The following is an 11686-nucleotide window of genomic DNA, read 5'->3' as shown; positions in this document are numbered from 1 at the left end:
AACCATGATTTATCACTTCATTATATGGATATATGATTTGGGGTTTTGGTTTTATAAAATTATTCTCTTACAAAAATGAATAATATGAAAAAATTAAAATTAAAAAAATGAATAATATGGAAATAGGTTGGGAGTGATAATACATGTATAACCCAGGGCAATTGCTTGTCAGTTCTGGGAGAGAGGAGGGAAAAGGGGAAGGGAGAGAACATGAATCATGTAACCATGGAAAAATATTTTTAAAATAAATAAATATTTTTTTTCCCACTGGAGCATATAATCAAAGAAGTTTGGAGACCCCTGCCTATGGAGTCAAGCCAGAAAGAGCCAAAATTAAACACACTCTAAAGAGTGGCAAAACCAAAAGACTTTCTTTTCCTATTACCCGTGTCTCATCACTTAACAACGCTCCCCATCTTGGTGTCTGTTTCTAGATAAAATGTTAACTTGCAAGCCTGCCTTCCTAACCCAGTTTTAGACAGTACTTGGAATTGAACCTTAGAGCAGGTGGACGAGGAAGTGAACATATTTGCAAAGCCACCCTAATAACCAGATGTTCATCTTCCATCAAACACACCCTGAATTGTTCCCTTTATCTCTTCAGGGTGACTCACAGTCCTTATAATTAATGGCCCCATCTGCTACATATTTTACCGTGAACTTGTCAAGTTCATATCAGGTTTATTTAAGAAAGATGTGATGCGTGTAAAACCCAATGGAATTGCTCATTGGCTAGAAAAATATTCTAAATTAATTAATTAAATAAAAAATGTCAGATTAAAAAAAGGAAAGATGAGATGTGGCAAGAGCCCTCCAGACCCTCATACACCAGGGATGCCCTGCCTTACCAGGTAAACACAACAAAAGAGGACCAATTAATTTTGTTGACTTCATTGAAGCAGAACTTTATGGAGTTGAAAGTCATTCAGCATTCCTTTGAAACATACTTATTGCTTATTTCCTTTAAGGCTCAATGAAAATTCCACCTACAAGATGCCTTCCCCACCCTGTCTGAATTCCAGTGCCTTCCCTCTTCTAGATTTAGATTTAGAAATAGATTTCCTATTTCTCCTGCCTATTGCTTGCCTTCTATATATTTGTTTGTATGTCGTTTCAGCCATTAGATGAAGTTCCTTGAGGACAAGGACTGTCTTTTGCCTCTTATTGAATCCCTAGAAGTTAACACAGTACCTGGCACATAGTAGGTGCTTTATAAATGTTTTTTTGATTGACTATTGACACATTCAGTTACAATATAGTAACTCATTCATCAAACTCTAGCACTTAGCCTGGGCTTCTTATGGTCTTTTTTTAGTTCTTACCTACTGTCTTAGAACTGATAATAAATATCGGTTCCAAAGCAGAAGAATGGTAAGGACTAGGCAATTGGGGTTAAGTGACTTGCCCAGAGTCACACAGCTAGGAAGTATCTGAGATCAGATTTGAATTCTGGACCTCCCATCTCCAGAACTGGCTCTTTATTCATTATGCTACCTAGATGTCCCCTCCATCTGCTTTTATAAGTTGTCTCCACTCTCTCAAATGTCTCCCCATCCATCAAAATGGGAGAGAAACTGATACTCTCTTTAGAACTACTGGAAACAATGGTCTATTCCCACATCTCAACTGCCCTTGGCTTATTGTTTGTATTAATATTAGTAGTAATTAATATTGATCATATCAATGATCAAAACCATTCTCACAAGACTGTGTTCCACTTTTATACTTACCCTTGGCGACAAGCCCGTGTTGCTGTCTTCTGTGCATGCTCTTCTAAAATCAGCAACAGTGATTTAAGTTGTCTCCAACATTTTTATTCCTCGATCACATAATTTAAGAATGGGTAATTAGAATTTCATTCTTGAGTCTCCCATCACTGTTGATCCTTTTAGAAATTCAAGTTATGAGATGATCTGGAATCCTGAAATTCTATGGTTTCTTGTCTTAAGACAATTGGAAAGCCTGAGAGAGCACTTGGGTTTGAACTCCTGGGTCCTGATTCCTTGTCCCATGTTCTTTCCACTATGGCCACATTGCCTCTGCTACCCACCAAAAGGAAGCAATTTCCAGAGTTAGCAGTTACAAATTATGGCAAACCCAGGCTGACTCTCCCCATCCCTCAGGAGTGGCAAGGGAAATGACTGATTTACAATAAAAAATGCCAGTTACTCTGTGGTGTAATCTTGGACAATCTGCATTTATTGTTTATTTATTATCAGTTCTAAGACAGAAACAGAGAAAGGGCTAGGTAATTGGATGACTTGCCCAGAGTCCTACAGATAGGAAGTGTTTGAGGCTTTGATTTGAACCCATGTCTTCTTGACTCCACTCTATCCACTGTGCGACCTATCTGCCCAAGTCTTGATCTGGAATTCTATCCACTGAACCACCTGATGTTTGTGGGGGAGAGCACACAAGATGGAGCTAAGTATATCTGTAAATGCCATGAGAAGAACTACATCAGAGTTGGGGGACAGTGGTGGGGAAAGAAATGAAGAAGAAGAAGAAGAAGACTGGGAGAACAAGGAGAGAGAAAGAAAGAAAAGAAAAAGAGGCTCCTGGCAGGGTGGTAGAGGGCCACTGAGAGTAGCTTCCAGGGCAGGGGCTGCTGACTTTTAATTTAATAACAGATGTTGGGGAGTACTGGTTTCAGTCTTCATGTTCTATGGCGTTATCAGCCCAAGAAAACCTCGGGAGTTGTTGGGCCAACAGTCACTGTGGTTACCTCCCTTTCTCCATTATCATCTAGTTTTTTAAATACAGGAAATGATAATGTTAAATATTGACTTTAAAAAGATGGTCTTTAAGTGATAAGAATTAGCAGTTAACTCTTCCTGCTGAGGCAGGGATTGGCCCACCCCACAGGGCTGGGATCTTCATTAAAAGACAGCAAGTAAAAAGGGGGGAAAGATATGCTTATACAAAATTATTTATTGCTGTTCTTTTTTGTGGTGGCAAAGAATTGGAAATGGAAAAGATGTCCCTCAATTAGGAAATGGCCATATTTTGGTATATGATGGTGATGGAATGCTGTTGTGCTATAAGGGATGATGAACAGGATGATTTCAGAAAGAGCTGGAAAGACCTACATGAACTGATGCAGAGTGAACTAAGCAGAACCAGGAGAAGATTGTACACAGTAACAGCAACATTGTAAAACTTGGCTCCTCTCAACAATCCAGGACAATCCTGAAGGACTTAGAATGGGGAGTGCTATCCACCTCCAGAGAAAGAACTCTTGAAGTTGGATGGATCAAAGCATACTATCTTTCACATCAGTGCATTTATGGATTAGGGAGGAGTTTTGGTTCTGTAAGAGTATGCTTTTACAGTATGGAAGTGTATTTTGCATGATAAAAATAAAATTAAAGAGGAAAATAAATAAATAAAAATAAAAACACAGCAAGTCTTTATACACTGAAGTTGGGGGGGCAGTTGTTTTTTTCCCTTATGGATAATATTCTAGGACTAATGTCCATTGTTCCTACCACTGCTGAAAGGATACACTTGGAGATATCCATTCAATATTGAAGCAGCTATGTGGCACAGTGGATAGAGTGATGGATCAGGAAATCCTGAGTTCAAATCTGAACTTAGTTTCTAGATTGTGTGTCCTTGGGCAAATCGTTTAACCTCTGTTTACCTTGGTTTCCTCAGTTGTAAAATGTAAAATGGAAATAATAGCATCTATCTCTGACGGTTATTGTGAGGATCAAATGAGATCATAATAGCTTACAGGGTTGTTGTCAGGACCAATACGATATTTCTACAGTGTTTTGCATACACTAGGTGCTAAAAACTACCAGCTATTGTTCATATTTACTAATCACCTACTATATACAAGGTCCTGTGGAAGAAGCACATAACATCTGCCTTCAAGTTGCTCCTAAGACTTTTACAAATAACTACCATATAAGACTGCCTATGGTTAGTGTCCTGAGACCTGTGAACAGGGTTTCATTCTTCCAGGGCAGTATAGATTGCTTTATAATAAAAACTATTGCCCCTTCTAGAATTTTATACTTTCCAAAGATTTTGCACTTTTATTTCATTTAATTATTTAAATGAAATAAAATTTAACTTGATATTTATCATTTATATTTCATTTAATATTCAAAGCAACCCCATCATAAAGGTAGGTCATTGTGTATACGATTCTCCTACATCGATTTTCTTTGCATCAGTTCATGTAAATCTCCCCATGTTTCTCTGAATTCTTCATCTTCACCATTTCTAATTCCATATAATATTCCATGACATTCATATATGATAAATTGCTGAAAACAACAGCTATTGTTTAAAAAAAAACAGCTTAGGTCAGATGAAATGTAATAACAAGCCATGCACTCAAAGGACAGGGGATCAAACATACTTCTCAGCAGAGAAATGGAAAGATTATGGTGCAGAATGTTGCATGCACTGTCAAATATGGCCACTGCGCTGGTCAGTTTTGCTTAATTGTCTTTCTTTGTTCGAAGGGTAGGCAATATATCTAGAAATGACAAAAGCCCTAATAAAAACTTCTTTAGAAGAAAAAGAGGTAGAGTAGACATTATTGTTCTTTTTTTTTTTAACTCTTACTTTCCATCTTGGAACCAATGCTGTATATTGGTTCCAAGGCAGAAGAGTGGTAGAGGTTAGTCAATGGGCATTGACTTATTCAAGGTCACCCAGCTAGTAAGTGTCTGAGGTCCGATTTGAACCCAGGACCTCCTGTCTTTAGTCTTGGCTTTCAATCCACTGATCCACTTTGCTGCCCTGACATTGCTATTATTAATTTATTGATAATACCTTGCCCAAGGTCACATAGCAAGTTAGTGGCAAAATTAGGATTAGAAGCCACAAAGAAAAGGAAAGATATAGGATGACAGTTATCAGGGATGGAGACACTAATGTTCTAGTAAATGTTTAATAATCAGCTCCCTGAAAAGAAGACATACTTTTCAGTTAAATTTGCATCATTAATATTTTCTCCATATATTCTCTTTATGTATACATGATCAATTAAATAATAATTCAAGTCTTGATCTGTAGAATTCACAGATTTCTGATGTATAAATGTCCACACTAAAAAATAACAAGGGACTCTTGCTGATAAAAAAAATGGCTCCAACACACTTCTTTATTTTTTTATTATTTTTGAAAAATCCTTACCTTCTGTCTTAGAATGGATCCTAAATGTTGATTCCAAAGCAGAAGAGCAGTAAGGGCTGGGCATTTGGTGTTAAGTGACTTGCCCAGGGTCTCACAGCTAGAAGTGTCTGAGGCCACATGTGGACCCAGAACCTTCCATTTCCAAGCCTGACTCTCTATAATTACCCCTTCCAACACAATTCTGCATTAAACCCCCTCATTTTCTCCGCCCTCTGGCCAGGCACTGATGGCTAGATGTCAAGAGCTCCATCTCTTATTCAACTCAGAGAAAGGCACTCATCTTTGTGCTTCTTCAAAAGAAAATCCTGGAGCCAACTCTTCTTCTTCTAGGAAGTATGTGAGCCCAATAAAAGTCATCTATAAGGTCTCTAGGAATCAAGGAAGTTAACATGGCAGGAAGATGCATCATTCTGAGCATCCTACATTGCTAGGTGGAAAGAGCATTTATTTAGATGGAAGAGACTCAAAAATCTCCCTTCACCAGGAAGTGGAAGAATTAATTGTTTGGAGTATAGCATGTCTCAGATAGTGCATTTCCCAGCTGGCCCATGATAAGATAAGAGGGGCTGGCTGGGGTTATAAATAGGGGTCAGGGTATAAGGCCAGAGTGACTTTCTTCACCGCTACCATTTCCAGTCTCCAGACCCCATCACAACTCCAAGGCTGAGTTCAACATGAAGGTCAAAATATGTATGGTCATCTGGGCTCTGGCGGCCATCACTAGTGCCTGGGGTAAGTTGGTACCAAATTAGGACTGTCTCTTGCCATGAGTTTTTTGAATTTGTAGACCTGGGACGTGGCAGGCTAAAATTCTCTGCTATTTGGGGTCAAGGAACAGGGACAGAGATAGGACTTGGAGCAGGCAATGGAGTCAACTTTGGCGCCCTTCCTTCTTCACTTAATCCTCCATCATCATCTCATTATCCCATTCTGTGTTCTGGGAATGTAGAAATCAGGACAAAATCCAGTGGTGACTTAAAATATCCTCGTAACGCCCCTCTCCTGGGTACCTGAAAAAGCCTTATTTGCCTGGTTAGCCTTGCCTAGTGAGGCAAGTAAAAAGAGCCTTCCAATTGGCCTCTCTTAAGATTTCGTGGTGCTAAATGTCTCTTCTGTAATGAAATCGACTTAGATGTCTATGTAGTATCACAATTCGTTTGATATTCACTAATCAAACTACAATATGCAAATGTTGTGTGGGAAATTCGGATGAGTAAGAAATAGCATCTACCTCCAAGGAGCTTACAGGAAGAAATAAGACAATTACCCAAATAAGAAAGAAATAAGGAAAGATGTAGTAGATGCCGAAGATAGGTACATGGTGATGTGGGAGTTCTGAGCAAAGACTGATCTCTCCTGGCTAGTGGCATCATATCTGGAGAAAATAACGATGGAATTGTGCCTTAAAGGAGGGATGTGGCTTCCAAAGGGAGGGACTCGAGGGTTGGGCCGAGGGAGCATGGTTTGGGCAAGACCAAAGAGGAAAGAAAAGCACGTCGGACGATGGGCTGGATGAGGCATGGTTAGTCTGGTTCTTCTTTGTGTCTGAGAATAACCGTCAGAGTGGCACAAGCGAAAGAACAGTCTAGAAATTCACCAAAGCCATAGTTTGGGCACTAAGAGGTGATGCTTCATCACTGAAATGTTCCGTCTCCTCATTGAAAGGATGGACAGTTTTTAACCTCATTGACCCATCATCCCCTTGTGAAGGAAGGAAGGTATAGTTGGTGTAGGATGTAGAGGACCACGCCGTGAAGTCTGAGGGGCCATAAGGAGAAAGCACAGTGCCTAGCAGAACCCTTGGGCAAAGCTCTATTTGCCCAGGGCTAGATATGGCTTTTCATGCAAATATCAGTAGATCCCAGCTACTTGAACCAGGCAATGGGATGAATTAAAGTGACATTCTGACTGCCATGCCAGACTGATGGGCATATCTTTTTTTTAATTCTTATCTTCTATATTAGAATCAATATTGTTATTGGTTCCAAACCTGAAGAGCAATAATAGTTGGGCAATGGAGGTTAAGTGGCTTGCCCAGTGTCACACAGCTAGGAAGTGTCTGAGGTCAAATTTGAACTCAGGACTTCCCATCTCCAAGCTTGGCTCTCAATCCACTGAGCCTCCCAGCTGCTCCCTACAGGTCTATTTTTCATAATTATCTTCTTGTATATACTTGACTAAGACAGAAGAAGGAAGAAGAAGGAAAATGTGGGAAAAGAGGACGGTCTTCTAATTGTTCCTCCACATATTTGTAGAAATGGGACTAGTCAAGGCAGAGCTACAGGGATTCTCTCATTTCTTTTACTAATCCTTCCAAAAGGGTAGCTATGATCTTATACAAAGTATCCTAAAAGATTTAAGACTTTGGGGGGAAACCTGGAATAATAATAATAATAATAATAACAACTAGCATTTTATATAGTGCCTACTAGGAGCCAGGCAGCGGGTAAAATATATCATGTATAAAATATGATCTCAATTGAAATCTTGTATGACAATGATAATAATAACTAGCATTGATATAGTGCCTACTATGTGCCAAGTAATCTCAATTGGTCCTCACAACACTAGAAGGCAGTGTAATGAGTGACATTCTGCCTGTGGTACCACAATGTCTCTTTCCTTCCCTCCCTCCCTCCTTCTCCCCCCTTTTTCTCTCTCTCTCTCTCTTTTCTCTCCCTCTCTCTCTCTCTCTCTCTCTCTCTTCTCTGAATACTCTTTTCAGAAGGGCCAGTGGAAAGAGTGACAAGTCTGGAATCAGGAAGACTCACCTTCCAGAGTTTAGATTTAACTTCAGACACTAACTTAAGTAACCCTGGTCAAATCACTTAACCCCATTTACCTCAGTTTACCCTCATCTGTGAGTTGAACTGACTGTAAAGTGACTGAACACACTTTCACTGAAAGCCTGACATCATGGGAATTTACCAACCTCTTCTTTCAAGGTCCCAACCTGTCCAAATCTAAGACCCTGTGACATCCTTGGAACCACATAGACCAAGACTCAGCTTCTTGCAGTGGGACATCCCAGCCCAGAATCTAGCTTCTTCCCTCTAAACCAGTCTCTGGGCTACATTGTAGGGGAGGCAGAGTCCTGTTTACATACTAGAATTCATTCTTCCGATTAATGTCCCTCCCTACCTTGTACAAAGTCCATGGCAGATTTTGGTGTCAATTGGAAAGATGACTCATAAGCATACTGAATAAGTTTACAGTTCACAGAGGGTAGCCATAAGAACCTTGGGAATCATCCTGCTTATCTTTTTTGTCTTACCTTAATTTACCATTTATTGCAGGAGAGCCAGGGAAGTCACCAGAAGTGGTTTTTCAGAGAATGGTAAGATGGATACATCTATTAATCTCTTTTAGTTAAATCAATCAATAAACATTTATTATGTGCCTACTATGTGCTGGGCACTGTGCTAAGCTACTTGGTCCTGTGCCCTGGGGACAAGCTATGCTTTTTCAGGATTGGATGGGAATTGGGTATATGAAAAGAGGCAAAAAGACAGTTCCTGCCCCCAAGGAGCTTATAATCTAATGTGGCAAACAAACAAATATGGGCAAAGTAAGCTATGTGCAGGATAAATAATTAACAGAGGGAAGGTACTTGAATTGAGAAGGGTTGAGAAAGACTTCCTGTAAAAGATGGAATTTTTCCTGGAACTTGTGCCTGAATGATAGCACTCAAAGTCAGACTCAGATCAGATCCCACCTTGGGTTTTTTGGGGGTTTTTTCCCCTATTAAATAAAGCAGTACCCTACAGTTACCGAAGTCAACTAGGTGGCTTACTGGATAGACAGTCAGGAAGATCTGAATTCAAATATGGCCTCAGACACTCACTGCCTGTGTGACCTAAACAAGTCACCCAATCTCTGTTTACCTCAATCCATCGGAAAAGGAAATAACAAACCACTCCAATGTCTTTTCCAAGAAAACCCCATACATGGTCGTGATGAATCAGACATGACTTGACAACTGAACAAAGAGTTACTGAGGGAGCTCTCACTTCCATTTTGCCATCATGTGATAAAAACCAAGCCTAGATTGGTCTGAATTCACAATTTGCTGCAACCTACAATCAATCAAATGAGTACTGCTCCCCTTCCTTCCTAAATTCAGAGAGGAAGGGTTATGATTAAAGTGCTTTGTAAATTATAAATACTATTACATAGTATTCCTCTATCTCCCTTCCTTCCTTCCTTTCCTTTCCTTCCCTTGGCTTCATTCTTTCTTTCCTTCATTCTTTCTTTTTCTTTCTTCCTTCTTCCTTCCATCTTTTCCTTTCCTTTGCTTCTTCCTTCCTTCCTTCCTTCCTTCCTTCCTTCCTTCCTTCCTTCCTTCCTTTCTTTCTTTCTTTCTTTCTTTCTTCCTTCCTTTCTTTCTTTCTTTCTTTCTTTCTTTCTTTCTTTCTTTCTTTCTTTCTTTCTTTCTTTCTTTCTTTCTTTCTTTCTTTCTTTCTTTCTTTCTCTTTCTTTCTTTCTTTCTTTCTTTCTTTCTTTCTTTCTTTCTTTCTTTCTTTCTTTCTTTCTTTCTTTCTTTCTTTCTTTCTTTCTTTCTTTCTTTCTTTCTTTCTTTCTTTCTTTCTTTCTTTCTTTCTTTCTTTCTTCCTTTCTTCCTTTCTTCCTTTCTTCCTTCCTTTTTCTTTCTTCTAATGATTAGGCACAACAACCAGTAATCTATCTCTGTCCTATTTTTGTGGGGGTTACACATATCAGGAGAAGGTGAAAGAAATGAAAAGAATCTCTTAGGGTGGGAAGCTTGTATTCCTTTTTCTCTTAGTGACTGAATTTACATTAAACAAAGTATAATAAAATTAGAAATTTATCTTAGATAATGTAGACTATAGAATTTATGCCAAAGCAATGAACTTTGGTGAACCAAATTATTTAAGAAAGAAAGAAAGAAAATGGAGGGAAGGGAAGGGAAGAGAGATGGAGGAATACTATGTAATAATTACTAACATTTACATTTGCTGTTGTTCAATGGTTTAGTCCCATCTGACTCTCATGATCCCATTGGCCATACTATCTGTCCATGGGGTTTTCTTTGCAAAGATACTGGAGTGGTTGGCCATTTCCTTCTTTGGTGGATTAAGGCAAACAGAGATTGAGTGACTTGCCCAGAGTCACATAGCTGGTAAGTGTCCAAGGCTGATTTTGAACTCAAGTCTTCCTGACTCCAAGTCCAGTGCTCTCTCCACTGATCCTCCTTACTGCCTAATTGTTGGCATCTTCTCTCTCCAATTAGACTGTGAACTCCTTGAGACCTGGGATTTTTCCTGCTGGGTTGGTTTTTTTGGCTTTGTTTTGTTTTGTTTTGTTTTGTTGGTCTTTCTTTGTATCCTAGCATTTAGCAAAGTATTTGGCATTTGTGCCAATGTAGAAGCATTTAATAAACGTGTGTTGACTTGACTCAAGTTGACTTCCTTGTTTTCTGAGATTCAGTCAGACTCATCACAAAAGTGGGCGTTTTATTTCTTCTAATCAAAGCAATTCATAAAACTGTCTCCTAAGGCAGGTGGGGATTATGATCTATAGTGGAAGGGATGGTACCTGTACAGATGTATCAAAACCTTTTGAAGATGTAATAATAATGGAGCCATTGGCCTGGCTTCCCTCAGTCAAGCTCTGTCTTACCAAAGTGTTCATATCTGTACAGGCAAGCCAACCAACCCAACCGCCATTGCTGTTTTGGTGAGAACTAGGAGTAAGAATTAACATTTTAACATGAAATTGAGGATCTGGTTCTATCTCAAGAGAGATTATGCTTGTGCTTTAGGGGTTTGCTCCTCCCTAAGCATTCCAGAGTATGTGGGTGGGAAAGTCTTTTCCTGAAATCTAGTTAAATGACTATCCAGAATTTTTTCCACAAAGTTTCTTCCAAAGAAATTAACATGCTAGTGAGAATAATGATTTTTTCTCTCTCATTTACCTAAATGTCTTTCCTCAGCCAATCTGTGAACACATGGGCAGAATCCCAATTTGCCCCAAAATATACCAACCTGTTTGTGGAACCAATGGGAATACCTATGGCAATGAGTGTCAACTGTGCATTGCAAGAATGTAAGTTCACTTTCTAATTTACATTTAACTGAGCCTTTTGGTATTGCTACATAATCCACAAATGGTATGAAATTCAAATTAGCAAGAAGGCCTAATTGTACCTAAGTATCCCTGCTGGCCCCATATTGATATAGATAACCACATAGTAACATTATCTATGTTCTATTTTAATGTAGATTTTATTATGAATGTTTATTGATTGTATTAAATATGTCCCAATTACATTACTTATTTGACTAATATTAATTCTATTATATACTTTTATTTATTTTATTAAACATTTACTTTCTTCTCCTTTGATTATAGAAAAACTAAACAGGATATCCAGATTACAAAGGATGGACCATGCTAAAGAAGAAACATGCAATAGGAGACTGTGTGAATCTTTTCTAATTGCTTCAGAAATAAAGTCCTTTTTCCCTCTCCCCACTAAATACAATCTCTATCAAGTACAATAAAATCAACA

General features: G+C 38.8%; 1 protein-coding gene across 1 annotated transcript; it reads left to right on the top strand.

Annotated features, from left to right (window-relative positions):
* Window positions 1-5780: 5780 nt before the first annotated feature.
* SPINK4 (serine peptidase inhibitor Kazal type 4) lies at window positions 5781-11686 on the top strand. The gene is made up of 4 exons (XM_007497895.2): window positions 5781-5886; window positions 8451-8491; window positions 11108-11220; window positions 11527-11686. The coding sequence occupies exons 1-4, from the start codon at window positions 5829-5831 to the stop codon at window positions 11570-11572; spliced, it is 258 nt and encodes an 85-aa protein (XP_007497957.2). The 5' UTR covers window positions 5781-5828; the 3' UTR covers window positions 11573-11686.

The sequence above is a fragment of the Monodelphis domestica genome, chromosome 7 (assembly GCF_027887165.1).
Source record: "Monodelphis domestica isolate mMonDom1 chromosome 7, mMonDom1.pri, whole genome shotgun sequence".
In the NCBI taxonomy this organism is placed as follows: domain Eukaryota; kingdom Metazoa; phylum Chordata; class Mammalia; order Didelphimorphia; family Didelphidae; genus Monodelphis; species Monodelphis domestica.
This window is presented reverse-complemented; position numbering and strand designations above follow the sequence as displayed.

Coding starts and splice junctions, on each gene's coding strand:
- SPINK4 (XM_007497895.2), top strand. CDS start 5,829: ATGAAGGTCAAAATATGTATGGTCATCTGGGCTCTGGCGGCCATCACT. Junction 5,887..8,450: donor GGCCATCACTAGTGCCTGGG/GTAAGTTGGTAC, acceptor CATTTATTGCAG/GAGAGCCAGGGAAGTCACCA. Junction 8,492..11,107: donor AAGTGGTTTTTCAGAGAATG/GTAAGATGGATA, acceptor GTCTTTCCTCAG/CCAATCTGTGAACACATGGG.